General features: G+C 37.0%; 1 protein-coding gene across 1 annotated transcript in view; it reads right to left on the minus strand.

Moving 5' to 3' along the window:
* The window catches only part of COL4A5 (collagen type IV alpha 5 chain), a 252,813-nt gene that overhangs the window by 60,687 nt on the left and 169,463 nt on the right, over positions 1-22,663 (minus strand). The window contains exons 31-36 of the mRNA XM_002720176.5: positions 22,028-22,195; positions 21,153-21,242; positions 20,537-20,686; positions 11,105-11,203; positions 9,668-9,757; positions 8,859-8,998 (exon numbers count right to left, since the gene is read on the minus strand). Coding sequence (XP_002720222.3) covers positions 8,859-8,998; positions 9,668-9,757; positions 11,105-11,203; positions 20,537-20,686; positions 21,153-21,242; positions 22,028-22,195 — 737 coding nt within the window. The remainder of the gene's footprint in view (positions 1-8,858; positions 8,999-9,667; positions 9,758-11,104; positions 11,204-20,536; positions 20,687-21,152; positions 21,243-22,027; positions 22,196-22,663) is intronic.

Raw genomic sequence — 22,663 nt, forward strand, 5'->3', positions numbered from 1 at the left:
TCTTTCTCTCTGCCTCTCCTTCTCTCTTTGTGTAACTCTGATTTTCAAATAAATAAATAAATCTTTAAAAAAAAAAAAGAAATATAAGCCACATAGAAAAGCTCAAAATTAGCCTCTTACTTGAAGAATTGAATATAAATTAGTCAATTGAAATAATTTTTCTCTATCATTCATTATAAATTGAGAGATTATTTACTATGGTAATTTCTGTTCTATTACATACATGTTAAAGTTCATTCATTCTGTAAAAAACCATATGAACATATGTAGGAATTTTTTAAAATGAAATTTTGAATCAGTGAGTAGAATTCGAGTTTGTAACAAATGGGGTTGGATTGATAGGGTACTTATTTGGGCAAAGTATAAAGTGACTTCCTCCCTCAGAAAATCTACAAAAAATTCAGAAGGATTTAAGATATAAAGTACAAAAACACGAAAATACTGAAAGAAATATATAAATCTATTTTTATAATAGGATGTAGAAATCTTAAGTAGATCAAAAAATAAACCAACAGACTTAAAAGTCAGGCCTACAACTTTAGTCATCTCTTTCTCCCTTTTCCCTCCTGATGAATTTCCACCTTAGCGTGTGTTCCTGATCTTTCTCACCATACCTACTTCTTCCAAAATCTTTCTAATCTCAGCATATAACAACTCCATGCTTACAGTTGTTCAAGATAAAAACATCTATGATCAATTTCCAAAAGTAAAGCTGTGATATTTCTTTAATCTTTAATGTGGAATCTTTTTTTATATTTGTTACCAATTTTCCTCAGTAATAAAAGCCTTTACAGTAACTTTTAATTACCTAACTTATTTATCATGGTTTGTAATGAATTTTCTGATGTGAGCTTTGATTTTGAGGCTGGAATATAAAAAATATAAATTATATATTATATATATTTTATAAAATATAAAAAATATAAAATATAAAAATATATATTTTATAAAATATAAAATATAAAAATATAAAAAATAAGAAAACTGTGTTCCTGATCTTTCTCACCATACCTACTTCTTCCAAAATCTTTCTAATCTCAGCAAATAACAACTCCATGCTTACAGTTGTTCAAGATAAAAACTTTATAGTCATCCCTGAGACTTCTATTTCTCTCATATTCTGTAAGCAAATCTTTCTGGCTTAGAAAGTACATTCAGAAATCTTGGGACAGGCATTTGGCTTAGTGGTTAAGATGCCACATGGAACATCACATCTCATACTGGAGTTCTGGGGTTTGAATTATGGCTCTGCTCATAATTCCAGCTTCCTGCTAATGCACACCTGGTAGGCAGCAAGTGATAGCTCAAGTAAATGGGTTCTTGCCATACATGTAGGACACCGGAATTGAGTTTATGGCTCCTGGCTTGGGCCTGGCCCAGTCCTGGCTGATGTGGACATTTGGGGAGTGAACAAACAGGTGGGACATTCTCTCTCTCTCTCTCTCTTTCTGGCTCTTTATGATTGTCTCAAATTTAAAAAAGATAAAATATGTTCACAATCTGACAATTTCTTATTACTTCTACTGCCACCACCATCATCAAGTTACCAGTATCTCTAACCTGTATTATTTAAATAGCACCATAACTGGTCTCCCTGCTTTAATCTTTGCTCATCTATGATCAATTTCCAAAAGTAAAGCTGTGATATTTCTTTAATCTTTAATGTGGAATCTTTTTTTATATTTGTTACCAATTTTCCTCAGTAATAAAAGCCTTTACAGTAACTTTTAATTACCTAATTTGATGTCCTTTAACAAATTGAGCTCATCTGCTCTTTACTTTAATTTCACTCATTCTGTTTAACCATACTGGCCTCACTTATGTTCCTTAAATATGTCAGGTACGTTCCCCCCACAGGGTCGTTGCATGACTCATTCCCTTAATACAGAGAAGTCAGTCCTCAACTGTCTTTGGAGAGACTCTCCCTTACTTCTTTCACAATGTAACTTCTCAGTGGTTCCTATTCCCAAGCATTGCTTTAATTTTTCACGAGTTTTACCACCTTCTACCCTATTTTATGCTTATTTTGTTTACTACATGAGAGGACTTCAAAAAGTACATGGAAAAATAGAATGAAGATAAGGTTACTCTTATGAAAGATACTTTGAAATCAAAATTGTTTTTCCATATGATATATTTTCCATGAATTTTTGAAGACCCCTCCTATGTCTCTTTGACTAGATAAAAGTTCTGTGCAGGCAGTGAATTTTTTTGTTTCTTGAATGTTGTATCTCCAGAACCTAAAACAATACTTGAAACATGTTAATACTCAATAGATATCTTTGAATGAATAAAAGAATGAGTATAAAATTTATTTGTCAAAATTTTAAACTTCTACATGATAAAATGCACAGTAGACAATGATCTCAGACAAATAATTGGAGAAAGTACTTATAACATACAAAATAGACAGTGGATACATCATCCCTATATGTCATTAATGGACTTTCACAAATCACTAGGATTTATACAACCAATTCCCTCCTAAGAAAGTGTGACAAAGGGAATGAATAGACAATTTATAGAAGAGATATAAACATATAAAACCCCAATTGTAATCAGAAAAAATTCAACTAAAGGAATAATTATATACCATTTTTCACTCATTAGGTTGGTAAAGTTCAAAAAGTTCATTAAAGAGTATCATCAAAATGTTCATTCTTCTGAAAACAATTTACAGATTCAATGTGATACCAATCAAAATACCAAAGACATTCTTCTCAGATCTAGAAAAAATGATGCTGAAATTCATATGGAAACACAGGAGACCTCGGATAGCTAAATCAATCATATACAACAAAAACAAAGCCGGAGGCATCACAATACCAGATTTCAAGACATACTACAACAAAGCAGTTTTAATCAAAACAGCCTGGTACTGGTACAAAAACAGATGGATAGACTAATGGAACAGAATCAATCCAAGCACCTACAACCAACTTATATTTGACCAAGGAGTTAAAACCAATCCCTGGATTAAGGACAGTCTCTTCAACAAATGGTGCAGGGAAAACTGAATTTCCACATGCAGGAGTATGAAGCAGGACCCCTAACTTACACCTTACACGAAAATCCACTCAAAATGGATTAAAGACTTAAACCTATTACCTGATACCATCAAATTACTAGAGAACATTAGAGAAACCCTGCAAGACATTGGCACAGGCAAAGATTTATTGGAAAAGATCCCAGAGGCACAGGCGATCAAAGCCTAAGTCAACAAATGGGATGACATCCAATTGAGAAGTTTCTGTACTGCAAAAGAAACACTCAGGAAAGTGAAGAGGCAACCGATAGAATAGGAGAAATTATTTGCAAACAGTGCAATTGATAAAAGATTAATCACCAGAATATATAAAGAGGTCAAGAAACTCCACAACAACAACAACAATAACAACAAACCCAGTTAATAAATGGGCCAAGGACTTAACAGACATTTTTCAAAAGAGGAAATCCAAATAGCCAACAGATACATGAAAAAATGCTCAGGATCACTAGCTCTTGGGGAAATGCAAATTAAAACTACAACGAGGTTTCACCTCACCCCAGTTAGAATGTCATTCATACAGAAATCAACAAACAACAAATATTGGCAAGGATGTGGGGAAAAAGGTACCCTAATCCACTGTTGGTGGGAATGTAAACTGGTAAAACCATTATAGAAATCAATTTGGAGATACCTCAGAAATCTGAATATAGACCTAGCATATGACCCAGCCATCCCACTCCTGGGAATTTACCTAAGGGAAATGAGATCAGTAAGCAAAAGAGCTATCTGTACCTCCATGTTTATTGCAGCTCAATTCACAACAGCTAAGACATGGAATCAACCTAAATGCCTGTCAACTGAAGACCAGATAAAGAAATTATGGGATATGTACACCATGGACTATTACACAGCGGGGGAAAAAAAAGAAATCCAGTCATTTGCAACAAAATGGATGAATCTGGAAACCATCATACTTAGTGAAATAAGCCAGTCCCAAAGGGATAAATACCATATGTTCTCCCTTATCTGTGATAACTAACAGAGCACCTAAAAGGAAATCTGTAGAAGTGAAATGGACACTTTGAGAAGTAATGACTTGAATAGCCCCTGTCTTGACTGTAGAGGAACAGTTTGTTGTTGTTGTTTTTCTTAATGGAGAATGGGACTGGGAATGGGAGAGGGAGGAGGAGGTGGGGTAGGAGTGGGAGTAGGGGTGGGAGGGTGGGTGTGATGGGAAGAATCACTATATTCCTAAAGTTGTACTTATGAAATCTGTACTCATTAAATAAATGGTTACTTTGGGGAAAAGAGTTAATTAACACTCAATATTTTTAAATGAAAAGAAAACGGTCTTATGCTAATAATTTTCATAAGAGAATAATTATTTAATAGGAAAATTTGGCAGTAATTGTCGATATTAAAAGGCATATAAATGTTAGCTTCCTGTAATTCTACCCAGAATTTATTCTATAGCAGCATTTACCCAAAATTCTTAAGATACGCATATGTAAGAATCATCAGTATCACATGTATCTAATTATACAATTATGGAAATGACTTTAGTACTAATAACAAGTGAAATTATGGGAAACCAACAAAAGGATACTAGATACTTATTGAAAAGAATGAGGCCTGTATTTATGAGCTGATAAAGGGAGTTTGCCAAGATTTACTAAGTGATGATAACTACATAAGAAGATGCACAGGGTGATTTTTAATGTGTAAATAAAAATATCCAAAGAAATACAAATTTGGAAGATGCAGCATCATTTCATGCATGAGCTATTTAGGAAAACTTTTTCCAAGTTGAATTGTAAAATGCTTTTTAAGATGTACTGCAGTATCAGAGATTTTGAATATAACAACAATGACTCTTAAAATCATTTAAATATAATGTAGGCATGTGTTAACAAATGTTTTCTTGAAAAGCACATTAGAAAGTGCTAAACTGATTACCCTGGGGATGGCAAACTGGGGGTTTTGGGTTTGAGAACATGTAGAAAGAAGACTTCTCAATTTACATCTTTCTATTCTGGTTGTATTTTATAATCAAGTTCGTATGTTATCTATTATTTAAAAAAACTAAAAAGACAATAATTTAAATGTACTTATCCTTTCATCCAAAATTTCACATTCCAGGAATCTATCCAGTATAAATAATTATATGTGCATCCACAGATATAATATATAATGACAAAGGAAAATTTTTAAGATAAATTGAAAAAGAAAATTGTGATACAGCAAGGTATAGGATAGCACATACACCATACCCTCATATATACACTGTGTAGAAAAAAGGAGAATTCCACATACATATACATAAATGTGTAGAATAAAGGATTCAAACATAGACACCAATTATTGACAGTGAGCCTCAATAGTGAAGGGGATGGAGAAACAAGAGGATGGGTATGACGATTTTCACTATTGCTTTTTATATGCCTGAATTGTTACTTTTTAAAAAGGATTTACTTGTTTATTTGAAAAGTAGAGATGGAGGGAGAGGGAGAGGGAGAGGGAGAGGGAGAGGGAGAGGGAGAGGGAGAGGGAGAGGGAGAGGGAGAGGGAGAGGGAGAGGGAGAGGGAGAGGGAGAGGGAGAGGGAGAGGGAGAGGGAGAGGGAAGGGAGAGGGAGAGGGAGAGGGAGAGGGAAAAGGTGAGGGAGAGGATGTTCTATTCACTGGTTCACTTTCCAAATGGCTGTGACAGCCATGTCTGGGCCAGGCTGAAGCCACAAGCCAGGAACTCCATCTTGGTCTCCCATGTGGGTGGCATACAGGTACTTGGGTAATTGTCTACTGCCTTCCCAGGCACCTTAGCAGGGAGATCAATTGGATGCTACTTGGCACTCATACCAGCATTCCGATATGGGATGCAGGTATCTCAAGTGGGGGCCTAAGCTGCTATGCCACAATACCAGTCCCTGTATTGTCATTTTTTTAAAGATTCATTTTCATTTATTTGAATGGCACAGTTATGGGGTGGGGTGGGGGACAGAGAGAGAGAGAGATTGGTTTCCCTATCTGCTGTTTCACTCCCCAGATAGCTGCAACAGCAGGGGCTGGGCCAGATTGAAGCCAGCAGCCTGGAACTCCATCCAGGTCTCCCACAAGGGTTCAGGAGCCCAAGGACCTGGGCCATCCTCTGCTGCCTTCCCAGGTGCATAAGCAGGGAGCTGGATCAGAAGTGGAGCAGCTAGGACTTGAACTGGCACCCACATTAGATGCTGGTGTCGCAGGCAATAGCTCCACCTTCTACACTACAATGCCGGCCCCACACTATTAGCTTTTAATGAAAGTGTATATGGGAGTCAGTGCTGTGGTGTAGTGGGTAAACCTGCCTCCTCCAGTGCCAGCATCCCATGTGGATACCGGTTCAAGTTCTGGCTGTTCCACTTCCAATCCAGCTCTCTGCTATGGACTGGGAAACCAGTGGAAGATGGCTCGGGTCTTTGGGCACCTGCATCTGCATGGAGACCTGAAGAAGCTACTGGCTCCTGGCTTCAAATGGGTTCAGGTCCGGCCATTGCAGCCATCTGGGGAGTGAACCAATGGATGAAAATGGGTGGAAGACTTCTTTCTCTCTCTCTCTCTCTCTCTCTCTCTGCTTTTTCCTCTCAGCAGCTCTGCCTTTCAAATAAATAAATCTTTTTTTAAAAAAGAAAGCATATATAAATATATTACTGGTAAAATATAAATATAACAAAAATTAAAATCCAATTCAATAAAGTTTACATAATTAAACCGGAATTAATATGCAAAAATTTCCCTTGATTATGTTTATAATAAGTTGAGTAACCAATCAACCAATAGAAATTTCCTTTAAAATATATTTTAGAAAAATAGAATTTCCCTTACTGTGTGTATCAGTATTGCTGCAAATATAGTTTTGTCAAACTTTGCTTTTATATCTCTGTCAAACCAATTGTTAAGAATGATATATTACTATCATTTTAATGATCTGTGGTTAATTTAAAATTTTCTGAAATAAATCTTTAAAAAAAAGGGGCCAGCGCTGCGGCATAGTGGGTAAAGCTGCTGCCTGTAGTGCCCACATCCCATATGGATACCAGTTCTAGTCCCAGCTGCTCCACTTCCGATCCAGCTCTCTGCTATGGCCTGGGAAAGCAACACAATATGGCCCAAGTCCTTGGGCCTGTGTGCCCATGTGGGAGACCTAGAAGAAGCTCCTGGCTCCTGGCTTCAGATCAGGGCAGCTCCGGCCGTTGGGGCCATCCGGGGAGTGAACCAGCAGATGAAAGACCTCTCTCTCTCTGTCTCTCTCTCAGCCTCTGACTCTGTATAACTCTGCCTTTCAAATAAATAATTAAATCTTTTAAAAAAAGTTCTGTATATGAGGAAAATGGATATCATTTAATTTTGTTATTGTTTATAACCCTTGCCTATATTCCCATTGAATTGTGGTCTTTTTACTTTTTATTTGTTGAATTGTTTATTTAGTTGAGGATATATTATCAAAGAGAGAAAGAAATAAAGAAAGGGAGGGAGGGAGGGAGGGAAAGAAAGGGGGAGGAAGTAGGGGAAGGAAAAAGGGGAAGTGGGGGAAGGGAAGTATCATTTTATTCTTAGAATTGTATCTATGAATTACATTCTTATGCCAAAGATTTATACATAAAACCTGTCCACATGAAATTATTGAGAGACATTTTGTTTCAGTTTTACACACATCCACACACACGAAATCTTAAAAATGTAATACAGTTGAAATTCTAACTGGAGAATGGAAACCTATCTATCATCCTTTTTATGAGTAGACAGTTATGACTGCACCAAAATCCCAATTCCCTTCACCCGACAGTGTGTTGGTAAATGGTTAGCAGATTAGTTTTTCAGAGGAAAAATTACTCAGAAGTTCTGATTTATGGCATTTGTTGAATTTCTTTGTGTAAAATACTTTCATAATGGGAAACTCCAAGTTACCAATGGTTATAAATCTGTTGGAGGAACTCCTGAAGATTTAGCAATTAGTTCTTGTAATCTGGTAGAAATACATAAAACTGTATAACTTAAATAAAATATAAAAATAAATAAATAAATACATAAATTTTTCAATAAAAAAGAATGCTTCTACATTGCAGGCTGGTGTTGTGACACAGAGGGTTAGGCTGCCATTTGTGATGCTGGCATCCCATACTGGAGTGACAGTTTAAGTCCCATCTGTTCTGCTTTCAATCCAGCTTCCTGCTAATGCACCTGGGAAAGCAGTGGAGAATTGTCAAAGTGCTTGGGTCCTTGCCACCCAGGTGGGAGACAGGGACAGAATTCCAGGCTCTTGGATTTAACCTGGCCCAGCCGCCACTGTTGTGGGAATTTGGGAATTTGGGGAGTAAACCAGAATATGGAAGATTCATTCATTCTCATTCTCTCCATCTCTCACTGTCTCTCCCTCTCCCCCTCCCCCTCCTCCATTCTCTCTGTTACTCTTCCTTTCAAATAAATACATCTTAAAAAGAATATTTCTATGCTTTCATTAGCTTCTTAAGTCACTTTACTTATAAGTCTTTTCAAATTAGTTAATAAGAATATTGAGACAAAGATCAGCAACTCCATCACTAAAAAGGAAAAATTAGGAAGAAAATCAGGAGGAAAATATGCCTAATTTATTTAAACATGCTTGGAGATCAAGAAAGAAACAAAATAAAGAGATCAGAATTTTTCCCCCCTTCTTTTAATGCACTGGCCACAAATGGTATGACACGTCTTCTTACAATCTAAGAGAAAAGAGAAAGAATAAACCTCTGACCTAAAATAAAACATGTCATCTATAGTTTGTCTAATAAAGAACTGGGAATGAGTGCGTTGTTAGAGAAAAATCCCATCTGCTCAGACATACACTTAGGGTATGATTACCTTCGGGCCAGGAAGACCTGGAAGACCAATGCCTGAAACACCAGGATCACCCTTTTCTCCTTTCTGTCCAGGAAATCCTGGTGAACCAGGTTGTCCAGGAACTCCAGGAGGTCCAGGGGGCCCTTCCACACCTTGTGGGCCTGTTGAAAATATAATGTATACTATTTAATAAAATATCCTTTACTCATGATGGACCTAAGATGTCTATGACCAAGCAAAAAGATAAAAAACACCACACAGAATATGAGTTATACAATAATGAGCTTCACAACCAGGATTATATAAAACCTATTTTTAACAGAAATTTAAATTAAAGGAGTACAGTTTGTTAATTCCAACTTTTTAGGTTTCTAAAGCTCTACCCTTTAATTCCCACTTCACATATTTGTGTAACAGGAGAACGTCTACCCACAGATCATGTTAGATGTTTTCTCAATTTTTCCTCAATAGTCACTTTACTGATAAAAAAGAAAACGAACTGTCATTTTCCATTAATGAGGCTAATGAGATTAATGAGGGGTCAGAGGTTTGGCCTAATAGTTAAGCCACTGGTTGGGAAGCCCACATTCCATATTAGGGTGCCTGAGTTCATGTCTTGGCTCCTGATTCCAGTTTCCTTCTAATTCAAATCCTGGGAGGCAGCTAGCTGCTGGGTACTTGTCACCCATGTGGGAGACCTGGACTGAGTTCCCAGCTCCAAGATTCAGCCTGGCCCAGGCCCAACCAATGCAGCTATTTGGGAAGTGAACTAGCAAATGTGAAATCTGCTTCTAAAACAAACAAATATTTAGAAGATTTTCATCACTCACCTGGAAAACCCATATCACCTAGATTTCCTTTAAGTCCAGGGGGTCCTATAAGTCCTGGCTGCCCAGGGAGACCAGGGTTTCCCTTGGGACCTAAAAAGTTACATTGCTATTATTAAGAGAAGTAAACAATATTGCATTTGTCTGGTTTCTTAGAATGGGCAGTAATTAAAGTGCCAGCATGGGATAGGATACATTAAATATTAAATATATGATTAAAGTCCACAGCTATAATTCAGTATAAAACAGGCAAGCAGTACCTAAGAAATCTCTGTGGGAACATGTTACAATATAATCATGGTAACAGAGGTCTCCTAATATAACTTTATAAAAAAAATTACCAGGACACCTTGTCCTAAAGCAATTCTAATCACTTGAAGGCTCATTTGTTGTATGTGTACAACTACCCTACCCTTACTCTATTTTCAAGATATATCCAATATAATAAATCTGTTTTTAAAAGGTTCAGAATGGCTTACTCATGTAAAGCCTGAGTATATGAGACCAGGAAGAGGAAAGGTGATACACTGTCACAATATAGTCCTGTTACATATTAGGCCAGCAAGAGATACAGGATGATGGAGTGGTACTGGGAAGACATCTCAAACAGGCATGGCTGCTCTGTTTGCACATACTTCCTAGATGACTGGTACTTGAACTCTGTGGTGATACCTAAGTATTTTTCAAGGATTACAGTGTTATCTGAAACTTTTTTTTCCATTTTCTCTCATACTGACTTCCAATTTGAGGGAGAAAATACAGAAGATACGAGGGAAGACAAAGAATTTCTCTTTCCAACTATGTCAAGGCAATATGGTGTGGCATTAAGAGCAAATTAGTGACCTATAAGTACATATATTGTTCTTATAAGGATAGGAACTAGCTGCTCTTTATTTCTTTAGGGGACAAACAAAAAGAATATTGTTTATGGAACAGCCGAAAAAAGTTTTAACAGAAATAAAAAAATGTTGACTGTAAGGGTAATTAATTCTGTAACAGACTACCAATAGAGGTTGGGAAATTTTCATACGTAGATGTTTTTAAAAATAAGACAGAATTAGCAACCATCTGTTTTACGTGGCTTGATTATTTATTTGTCTGAAGGGGAAACAACTGGAAAAGGTGAATTATTCAGACATGTACCAAATAATTGTCTTACTTATGTATTGCTATGTATATAATAAAAAGCAGCACCAGAGTTGGATCATACTTCTGATTCTGTATATTCACAAAAAGAAGAAATTAAATGAGCAAGGCAAGTAGCTTATAAATTTTCACTGTTGAAACTTGGGACAAATGACAACATTTTTGTCAAAAGTGAGCTCTACATTTCAGTAGCTACCCTAGCCAAATCTGAAACATCATAAAATATAAATACATAATTACTTTTCAAGGGTTCAGATCAGGCATCAATTGGTACAAAGGTTCTATCAAGCCTACCTGGTGATCCCGGTAATCCAGGCTGTCCGCTCAGTCCAGGTTTCCCTGGGTCTCCAGGCAGACCCTGGTAACCTTTTGGCCCTGAAATTCCAGGAATACCTTCCAAAGATGAGTAAAAGATACCATTAGACTGATACCAACACATGAAGTGAATTTGCCAGAACAAGCTACTTCGAACTATAAAATGAGAAAGAGAATCTGGTGATAATCTGATATAACATGAACCATTAGTGTTGGACTCCTATTATAATCCTCCAATTTTTATTTTTTTACCACTGAGAAATGCAAAATACTCAGAAACTGAGTTGTTTTCCTCTTTGAGCTTCAGTGTCTTACACTGTAAAATGAAGAAATTGTGACTGATGATCTTCAGGCCCTTTCTTAGATTCTATGATTATCTTTAGTAACCTTCACAGTAGAGCCCAAGTATACTTTACTGCCCCTATTATCCTGGAAGCATAATTGGAAGAGAAAACAAGATTTGCAAGGGGAAAGACAAGAAAGACATCTCAATTAACCTTTGTACACAGACAGCAATCTGAACAGCTATTCATGCACCAAGTTATCTTCACAGGAATTACAGAAACCAGGTGAGAGACAACAGTGCTTTGCTGTAATATGATGATAAGGAAAGTCACAATGAATAAAGTAGGAAGGAAACATTTGCTTGCTACACCTCTCTCAGAGCTCCAAGGAGCACAGCATGAAAGAGACGTCTCTTGCTGGAAGTAGGAAAAAGGAACTGAATCCCAGTGTCTGCCAAGCCTGTGATTGGCAAGTATGTGATAAAATTCAGAGTCAGACAAAATCTCATGGCCTCTAGTCCCAGGCTGAGACCTGAAGACTGAGTACTGGGACCCTACATAGCCAGGTAGCCTCTGCTACCCCTTTCCCAACCACTGGCACAAAGCTGAGCAAGTCAACAACCACTACAGAGTAAGGCAGAAGAGAGAGCTTAGGACCTTGCTTTGGAGCTCATGTCTGGACTGGAGACAGTGAGGAACCACAGGACTGTATTGGGACTCTGTGCCATGCTGACAAGACTAACTACTGACAAGGTCCTACTAGTCATAACCCACAGGCAATATTTGTAAATAGAGCTTCTGGCCTGCTTTGATGCCAAGTGAAGTTCCGTGCCCACAGTTGATCAGTCTTAAACCCAAATCAGCAACTCCAAAGGCTTGTAGGAGTGGCATTGGGCAATAAGTCCACTTGACTAATAGGCAGACCATAGCTTGGTGTATTTTGATTCTACCCTCAGGCTGCACTGGTCTCTGTGGGTTCTGCGTGTCATCTATCATGGTGTTAGTAGCAAAAGGTTCAGGTATCCAGGCCTACCCAAACCTCAGGAAGAGGCTTATAAGGCATTGTCTACCCTTTTTAAGGAATTTCCACAGATCATTCTTAACAAAAATCAACTATTGATTGGGGATATATTTGAGCTTAGGCAATACTGTAAAACTGAAACAATGCAAAGATACTAAAAACAGACCTGCAGCAAACTTTGATTTAGAGTACTATCTAGTGATGAAGTAGTACAAGTGTCCACACACTGAAAGAAAATAAACAGACTGCTTATAATTTCTGGTACAGCCGTAAAAAAAGTCAAAGTATTATTAACTAGTCTTAACATCACAGTTTAACATCATTCAACAAAAAACATCAAGTAATTCCAGGGAACCCTGACCTCACCTAAGGAACAAATTAAGGTACCAGAAACCAACCACCTAGGAACTGAAATTTCAAAATGCTCAGATCGAGATTTCGAAATAGCAGCTTCAAGGAAATTCAATGAACTTCAACTGAACACAGAAAAATTATTTGATACTCTAACAGAGCAACTTTGCAGAGAGATGACAGTAATTAAAATAAATCAAGAAAAACTGGTAAACTGAAAAGTACACTAAACAAAATTTAAAATGAGATGGAAGGTATTAACAACAGAATAGATCAAACAGGAAAATCAGTGAGTTCCAAGATAGGTTAATTGAAAATACACAACTGGAGGAGAAAAAGAATCAACGGAAATGAAGAAAGCTTAGAGAACTTTGGAACTTCACAAAAAGAGCAAATATCCAAGTAATTTGGATTCAAGTGGGATGTGAGAATGCCAAAGGTGTTGAAACCATATTCAGGCCGGCGCCGCGGCTCACTAGGCTAATCCTCCGCCTAGCGGCGCCAGCACACCGGGTTCTAGTCCCGGTCGGGGCGCCGGATTCTGTCCCGGTTGCCCCTCTTCCAGGCCAGCTCTCTACTGTGGCCAGGGAGTGCAGTGGAGGATGGCCCAGGTGCTTGGAGGGTGAACCAACGGCAAAGGAAGACCTTTCTCTCTGTCTCTCTCTCTCTCACTGTCCACTCTGCCTGTAAAAAAAAAAAAAAAAAAAAAAAAAAAAAAAAAAAAAAGAAACCATATTCAAAGAGATAATAACAGAAAACTTCCCAAACCTAGAGACAGATATGACTATTCGGGTGCAGAGAGGTTAAAGATCACTGGTCAGATTCAATCCAAACAATTCTACCCAAGACATATTTACTTATTTATTTAAAGATTTTATTTATTTGAGAGGTAGGTAGAGTTATAGACAGTGACAGGGAGAGACAGAGAGGTCTTCCATCCACTGGTTCACTCCCCAAATGGCTGCAATGGCTACAATGGCTGGAGCTGGGTCGATCTGAAGACAGGAGCCAGGAGCCTCTTACGGGTCTCCCATGTGGGTGCAGGGGCCCAAAGCAGTCATTTCACATTCTAATGCTTTCTCAGGCCATGAGCAGAGAGCTGGATCGGAAGAGGAGCAGCCAGGACTAGAACCAGAACCCATATGGGATGCTGGTGTCACAGGTGGAGGATTAACCTACTGCGCCACAGTGCCAGCCCTGCCCAAGACATATTATAATCAACCTCTTCAAGGTTAAAGATAAAAAGATTCTCAAAGTTCCTAGAGAAAACAAATCAGGCAAATTGAGACCCACATATGTGTTTAAAGGGGTCCCAATTTGCCTGATGGTCTCAGAAGAAACCTTTATAGGGCAGGAAGCCATGAGCTGAGACTTTCACAGAACTGAAGGGAAAAAAGCTGCCAGTTAAGAATATTCTACCTTGCAAAGTTATTCTTCGGATATGAGTGTGAGATAAAAGCAATATCAGACAAACAAAGCTGAGAGAATTGATAACCACTAGACCTGACTAACATGAAATGCTAGAGGGGATTCTTCAAACTTAAACAAGAAGAAAACATTAACACAGAACTCACTGGTAAGAATAGCTGAAAAAAACAAATTCAGAATGTTATAAAACTATAAACATGGTGTATAAACCATTCATATCATAGTGTGAATATTAAAAGACAATAAAATGGTAGCTATATCAAAATGTTAACACATAGACCATATTCAAAATGACTTGTTATAATCAACAGAAGTGTTTTGTATAACCCATCATAACCACAATCCAAAAATCAATAGTGGATATATAAAAAATAAGGAAGACATACAAAAAAAGTACTGGAGAAAATTCCTTGACTAAAAGCAAGATTGCAAGAGAAGGAGAAAGGAAAGGAAAAGAAAAGAAAAAGAAAAAAATAAGGAATTAGTTAAACCAGAAAAACAGAATCAAACTGGAAGTAGTAAGAACTTACTTATCAATAATTACCTTAAATGTAAATGGATTGTATTCTCCAATTAAAAGACACAGAGTGACAGAATGGATTAAAAAATGAGACACAATTCTATGCTTCTTGGAAGAAACTCTCTTCACCTCTAAGGACATAGGCAGACTAAGAGTAAAAGGATAAGATATTCCATGCAAATGGAACCCAAAGAAAATCAGAAGTAGCCAGACTTCCACCAGTTGAAATAATTTTAAATCAAAAGCAGTAAAAAGACACAAGGAAGGTCACTATATAATGATAAAGGTTCAGTCCAGCAACAGGAAACGACAATTGCAAACGTGTGCAGTCAATATTGGAGCACCCAAATATATAAAGCAAGTATTAATAGACCTACAGGGAGAGATAGACTCCAATGCAATAATAGCAGCAGGCTGTAACACTCAATTTTCAGAAAAACATCATCCAGACAGAAAATCAACAAAGACATGGCAGAATTAAATTTCACCCTAGATCAATTGGACCTAACAGGTATAAACAGAACATTCAATCTAATGGTTGTGGAACACACATTCCTAACAACACATGGAACATTCCCCAGGAGAGATCTTAGGTCACATAATAGTCTAGACAACTTTTTAAAAGTAAGATTAATATCTTGTCACAGTGCAATAAAACTAAAAATCAACAATAAAAACTTTGAAAACTATGTAAATAAATGGAAACCAAACGACTTATTCCTGAACAGCCAATGGATCAAGGAAGAATATAATGAAGAATTGAAAATTTTCTTGAGGCGATATGGGATACCACAAGAGCAATACTAAGGGGAAATTTACAGCAACTAATGTCTGCATCAAAAAAGCACAATGATCTCTGATAAACAACTTAGCACTGTATCTTAAGAAATTATAAAATAACAAGAACAAATATATCTCAAATTAGTAGAAGGAAAAAATGATAAAACTCAGAGAACAAATAATGACCTAAAGTTAAAAAAAAAAGTCAATGAATCAGAGCTGATTCTTTGAAAAGAGAAAAACATTGACAAACCCTTAGCTAGATCAAGAAATAATAGAGAAGGTATAAGTACATAAAATCAGAGATGAAAAGAGAGACATTATGACTGACACTACAGAAATACAAAGAAGTGTTAGATATTACTGCATATAATTATTTGGCAACAAATTTAATAAATTAGAAGAAATGGATAAATTCCTGAACACATATATCGTAATTGAATCATGAAGAAATAGATTAACTGAACAGAGTAATAATGAGTAATGAGATTGAATCAGTAACAAAAAGTCTTCCATCAAAGAAAATCCCAGGACTAGATTATTTCAATGCAGAAGTCTAGCAAACATTTAAGACAGAAATAACATAAATTCTTCCAAAACAACATAAAATGAAAGAATTCTTCCAAACTCATTCTATGTGGTCAGTATTACCTTGAAACCAAAAAGAACACAAACAAAAAGAAAGCCATACACCAAATAAACTTGATAAACAAAAAAGTAAAAATTCTCAGCAAAATACTTGCAAACTAAATCCAACAGTACATACAAATGATTATTCACCATGATCTAGTGAGATTTATTCCAGGGATTAAGGATAGTTCACTGTATGAAAATCAATAAACATGATACATCACATCAACAGAAAGAAGGATAAAAATCATATGATCATCTCAAAAAGACATTTGGATAAAATTCACCATGTTTCATGATAACAACTCTGAAAAAATGGGCAGAGATGATATGTACCCCAACATGGTAAAGCCCATTTATAACAAGCCAACAGTAAGCATCATACTGAATGGGGGAAAGCTGAAAGTTTTCTCTTTAAGATCTGGAACAAGGCAAGGATGTCCAATTCTACCATTTTTATTCAATACTATCAGAGGTCCTGGTCTGAGCAATACAGCAAGAGAAAGATAGAAATGACATCCATTAGAAAGGGGGAAGACAAATTGTACTCGTTTGCAGATGACATGATTTTACGTATAGAATATCCCAAGATTCCACCAAAAAAAAAATACCTGTTAGAAGTAGTAAAAAATTCAGCAAAATTTCAGGATACAAAGTCAATGTGTAAAAATCAGTAGCATTAACATACATCAATAGTGAATTAACTGAAAAAGAAATCAAGAAAGAAGTTCACTTCCAATAGCTTAAAAATTAAAAATAAAATTAACCAAAGAGTTAAATATCTTTACAATGACTTTAAGTCAACTGATTATTGAAAAGGACAAAACAAAATAGAAAGATATCCCTATTCATAGACTGAAAGAATCAATATTGTTAAAATGTTCATACTATCCAAAGAGATTCACAGGTTCAATGCAATTCCTATCAAAGCACCGATGACATTTCTTTTTTTTTTAAGATTTATTTTATTTATTTGAAAGACAGAGTTACAGAGAGAGGTAGAGACAGAGAGAGAGGTCTTCCATCCACTGGTTCACTCCCCAGATGGACGCAATGGCTAGAGCTGCGCTGATCCAAAGCCAGGAGCCAGGAGCCTCCTCCGGGTCTCCCAAATGGGTGCAGGGGCCCAAGGACTTGGGCCATCTTCTACTGCTTTCCCAGGCCATAGCAGAGGGCTGGATGGAAGAGGAGCAGCTGGGACTAGAACCGGTGCCCATATGGGATGCCAGTGCTTCAGGCCAGGGCTTTAACCCACTGCACCACAGCACTGGCCCCATCAATGACATTTCTCACAGAACTAGAAAACCAATAAAAAAAATTTGTATGGAAACACAATAAACCCTGAATAGCCAAAGAGATCTTGAGCAAAAGAACAAAGCAGGAGGCATTCCATTACCTGACTTTAAAATATATTACATTGCTGCAGTAATTAAAACAGAATGGTATTGACACAAAAATAGACACATAGGGGCTGCCACTGTGGCACAGCGGGTTAAAGCCCTGGCCTGAAGTGCTGGCATCCCATATGGGCGCCAGTTCTAGTCCCAACTGCTCCTCTTCAGATCCAGCTCTCTGCTATGGCCTGAGAAAGCAGAAGATGGCCCAAGTCCTTGGGCCCCTGCACCCACATGGGAGACCCAGAAGAAGCTCCTGGCTCCTGGCTTCAGATCAGCGCAGCTCTGGCTGTTGCAGCCATCTGAGGAGTGAACCAGCAGATGGAAGTCCTCTCTGTCTCTACCTCTCTCTGTAACTCTGTCTTTCAATAAATAAAATAAATCTTTTAAAAAAAATAGACACATAGACCAATGGAACAAAATAGAGATCTCAAAAGTATATCTAGATAGCCACAGCTAACTGAACTTTGACATAGGTGCTAAAAACATGCATTGGAAAAAGAGCAATCTTTTCAATAAACAGTGCTTAGGAAAACTGTATTTCCACATACAGAAGAGTAAAGCTAGATGTGTCACCTATCTCACAGCATGTACAAAATCCAACTAAAAATAGACTAAAGATCTAAACATAAGATCTGAAACTTTAAAACTATTGAATAAAACAAGGGAGACACTTCAGGTCATGGGAATGGGCAAAAATTTTTTGGATAGGACCCCAAAGCACAGGAAACAAAAACAAATCAGACAAATAGGATTTCATCAAACCACAGAGCACAGCAAGGGAAACAATCAAGAGTAAGGAGACCCTACTGAATTGGAGACAACATTTGCATGATATATATCTAACAAGGGGTTAACAGACAGAATATATGAGGAATTCAAACAACTCAGTAGCAAAATTCAAATAATTCAATTAAAAATGGGTAGTACATTCAAATGAACATTTCTCACAGGAAGACATACATATGGTCCACAGGTACATGAAAAAATACTCAACATTACTAAATATAAGGGAAATGTACATCTAAACCACCATGAGGTACTCTGTCAGTCCAGTTAGATTGGCTGCTATAAAAAAGATATAAGATAACAAACACTTTTGAGGATGTACAGAAAAGGGAAACCTTGCATACTGTTGGTGGGAATATAAATTATTACATCCATTGTTGAAAACAGTATGGAAGTTCCTCAGAAAATTAAAGCTAGAACTACCTTATAATCCACTAATCCCATTACTGAGTATATATCCAAGGGAAAAAATCACTCTGTCAAAGAAACTTCTGTACTCTAATATTTATTGCATCACAAGATGCAACAACCCAGAAATGGAAACAATCTAAGTGTCCATCAGTTAATAAATGGATGAAGAAAAGGTGATACGTATACACAAAGGAATACCATTCAGCCACAAAAATGATGAAATCCTGTCATTCACAACATCGATGGAACTGAAGGTCATTATTTTAAGGAAAATAAAGCATACATGAAAAAGAAGTACCACATGATTTTACTAATAGGTAGAATCTAAAATTGCTATCTCTTGGAGACCCAGAAGAAGCCAACTGGCTCCTGGCTCCGGCCGTTGCAGCCATTTGAGGAGTGAACCAGTGGATGGAAGATCTCTCTCTCTTCCTCTGCCTCTCTGTAACTCCACCTTTTAAATAGATACATAAATCTTTTAAAGAATTGCTATCTCATAGAGCTTAAGAGTATAATGGTGGTGATATTATCAGAGGCTGGAGTGGGAAGGGGAGAGGGAGACAAGGGAATTGTTGATACATGGGTACTGTCATAGTTAAGTAGGAGTAAGAAGTTCTAGGGTTCTATTACATAGTAGAGTAGCTATAAATAAGTTAAGAAACATATATTCCTCTATAAAAATCCCTGGAATATAGATTTTAAAAGTATTTTTCCCCATAAAGAAATGTCAAATGTTTGAGCAGATAAATATACTTACATTGATTGGACACTATACAATATAATACATATAAAAAAATCACATGATATCCCATAAATTTATATATATAATTTTAAGTGTTAAAAACTTTATAAAAATAAAAATTATATAAAAAATTCTAATTAGGTGGCCCTACCTCTTTTTTGACTATACACAAAACTACAATAATATTATTTATACACCTTTTTGAGGAATAGTGACTTTCACAGGAAAACATAACATCGTGTCCATTATACACAGTCACATGAACACATGGACTAATAATATTAATGGCTAGAACACGGAAAGAACTACAAACTTTACTAGAAGCTACAAGTAAGCATACTTTGTTTGAAAGTTCCATACTGCTTTAAAGGCTATTCTCCACATATATTGGTTTGTAAGTCCTTATATAGTGACTTCTGCTTATCCACATTTTGCAATGTTTTGTTATGAATATGTCATACTTCTATAAAAGGAAAATGATTTTTTAAATTAAAAACAATCTATGTTATACATCACATCTTGTTTGCTTCTAACAAAATAAGTATTATCACAGCAACTTCCCTCAGGGCTAATCTTGTCTGTTCATAGTCCAATATTTGTTTATTCTGCCAAAGTAAAGTAACTTAAAATCTAAGTATAATATGAGTATCAAAATATTATAGTACAACAGTGTATCATTAATCCCCATCTGGTTTCAAGGGAAAAATTCTGAAAAGGACTACCAAATTTCCTAAATAATAAATTGTGCTTTCCAAATGATTATGACTGTAATATTGTTTTCTCTCTTCTACATCCTATACTACTTTCTGGAAGGCTTGAAGATGAGTGCCTAAGTATATGTTAAAAGCTTACCATTTGTGATAGGTAAACTACAAAGAAAAGACTCAAGCAAACATAGATCAGTGGAACAATATGAATCAAACAAAAATTGAAATTCATTATCAGACTTTGAGGTACCTAAATACCTTTTGTTGGTGAATCCTATGTTACAAAAATATGCTCTTTAAAAAATTAAACTTCAGATGTACCAGAAAAGTACTCAAATAAATGCATTCACTCACCCGGTAAGCCAGGTTCCCCCTTCTCTCCTTTTGCACCCAGCAGATCTGGATCCACTGGTCCAGGAGGGCCTGGAAGGCCAGGCTCTCCTTTGCTACCTTTTTCTCCTGCTGGGCCAGGAAGTCCTGGTTGACCCTGTACGCCATCATCCCCTAAAGCCAATGTGTGTGGAAAAGGTACAGCAGATCAGATTTATCTATCCAGGATTAATCTATATAATGATTATTCTTATCTTTTGTAGCTTGGCTGCTAGCCACCCAAAATAGTCATGCAGCTTTGTTATTGTATATTAATTAATTGAGCACATGTATATTTAAATGATAATAATCTTTCTTCTGCAATTTCATGATAATGAAAGAGATTTATTATAAGAAAAAGAATCAAAGTTGAATTCTTATTTTTTGTCATTTTTAGCTAATTATTTACCATGTCTCATGGCATCCAAATGAAGCAGCCACACAATTGAAAATAAGCCTTATTTGAACACAATGCCACATAAAAACAAAATAACTAAGCATTGCTATTTTAAAGCAGTCAAGCAAAAGTATCCTGTACTGGCATCAAGCAACGTTTGATTTTCTCTCTCATACACATCTGTCAGCAAACTCTGAATATTACCTTTAAGACCTGGAGCACCACTCCTTCCAGGAATTCCCAAAGGTCCTGGTGGGCCTGGAGGTCCCATCATACCCATTTCGCCTTTGGCACCTTTGAAAAACATCAATAGGTAACTTTTGCCTTTCTTTGACTTTGGAAAGATGAAAGCTAAGTTTTAAGATGTCAGGAAGGCACTGTGAAGTTTTACTCCTTTTCACTTGCCTACAACATTAGTGCCCACTGTTGCTAGCATCAATGAATAAAGAGACTCACTGTGGTAACTAATATCCTAAGATGCCCCTCACCAATGGACCCTATTACCAGGATCCACACCCTTATGTAGACTTTTCCTTTGAATTTGGGCCAACTCTGTGCCTTAACCCAACTAAATGATACTGTGTGATTCCTTTGGCTAAATCATAAGAATCTTGCAGCTTCAACCTGGGGTTCCTCAAACACTTGCCTTTGGCTTTGGGGGTTCTCTCTTCAAAGCCATCTTTCATTGAAGGAAAGCAACTAATCAATTACCCTGGTACTACCATAAAGTGAGGGGTCCAAGCCATGTGAAGAGGCATCACGGATGATGAGATGCAAGGTAGACAACGAACACTCAGGTGAAAGAAAAGTGCCATCTTGGAAGTAGATCCTTAAACCCTAACCACTGCCTTCCTTTAATTCCTTACCCATAAAATCTTGAACAAAATTAAAAGCTTCATTTTAACCTTTATGTCTTGGGGCTGTTTATATGACTGGAACTCTCACAGAGGAGAAAAGTTGTAATGTGAGTTTCTTATAAAAGACATTTAACACTCTTCATTAAGGGATAGACTCTATCCAGAAAACTATTAGTTTTAATTTCCTGAATACAAAACCAGAGGATACATTAAGCAAATTACCTGGAAATCCAATGGCACCTGCTTTTCCTGGGGGCCCTGGTGGTCCTGGAGGTCCCATAGGACCAGGTGCTCCAGGGACTCCAGGACTGCCTCTCTCCCCAGGGGGACCTGGAACATCAAACCCAGGAGGTCCTGGATCTCCTTTCTCTCCTGGTATTCCATGTAAGCCTAGTATGTAAAACACCAAAATTAACAAGCATTGAAGTAATTTTAAAAGATGTATCGAGGGGCTGGTATTGTGGCAAAAGCAGGTTAAGTTGCTGCTTGGCAATACCTGCATCCTATATTGCACTGCAGGTTTGAGCCCCGGCTACTCTACTTCCAATCCAACTTCCTGGTAAAGCAGTGGAAGACGGCCCAAGAATTTGGGCTCCTGACACCCATGTGGGAGACCAGGATGTAATTCCTGGCTCCTGACTTCAGTCTGGTTCAGATTTGGCTGTTGTAGGCATCTGGGGAGTCAACCAGCAGATGGCACATCGATCTGTCTCCCTCCCTGTCTCTCCGCCTTTCAAATAAATAAATAAATAAATAAATAAATAAATTTTTGTAAAGATTTTAATTTATTTATTTGACAGAATTACAGTGGGAGAGAAAGAGAGAGAGAGAGAGAGAGAGAGAGAGAGAGAGAGAGAG

This window comes from Oryctolagus cuniculus, chromosome X (genome assembly GCF_964237555.1).
Source record: "Oryctolagus cuniculus chromosome X, mOryCun1.1, whole genome shotgun sequence".
Classification (NCBI taxonomy): domain Eukaryota; kingdom Metazoa; phylum Chordata; class Mammalia; order Lagomorpha; family Leporidae; genus Oryctolagus; species Oryctolagus cuniculus.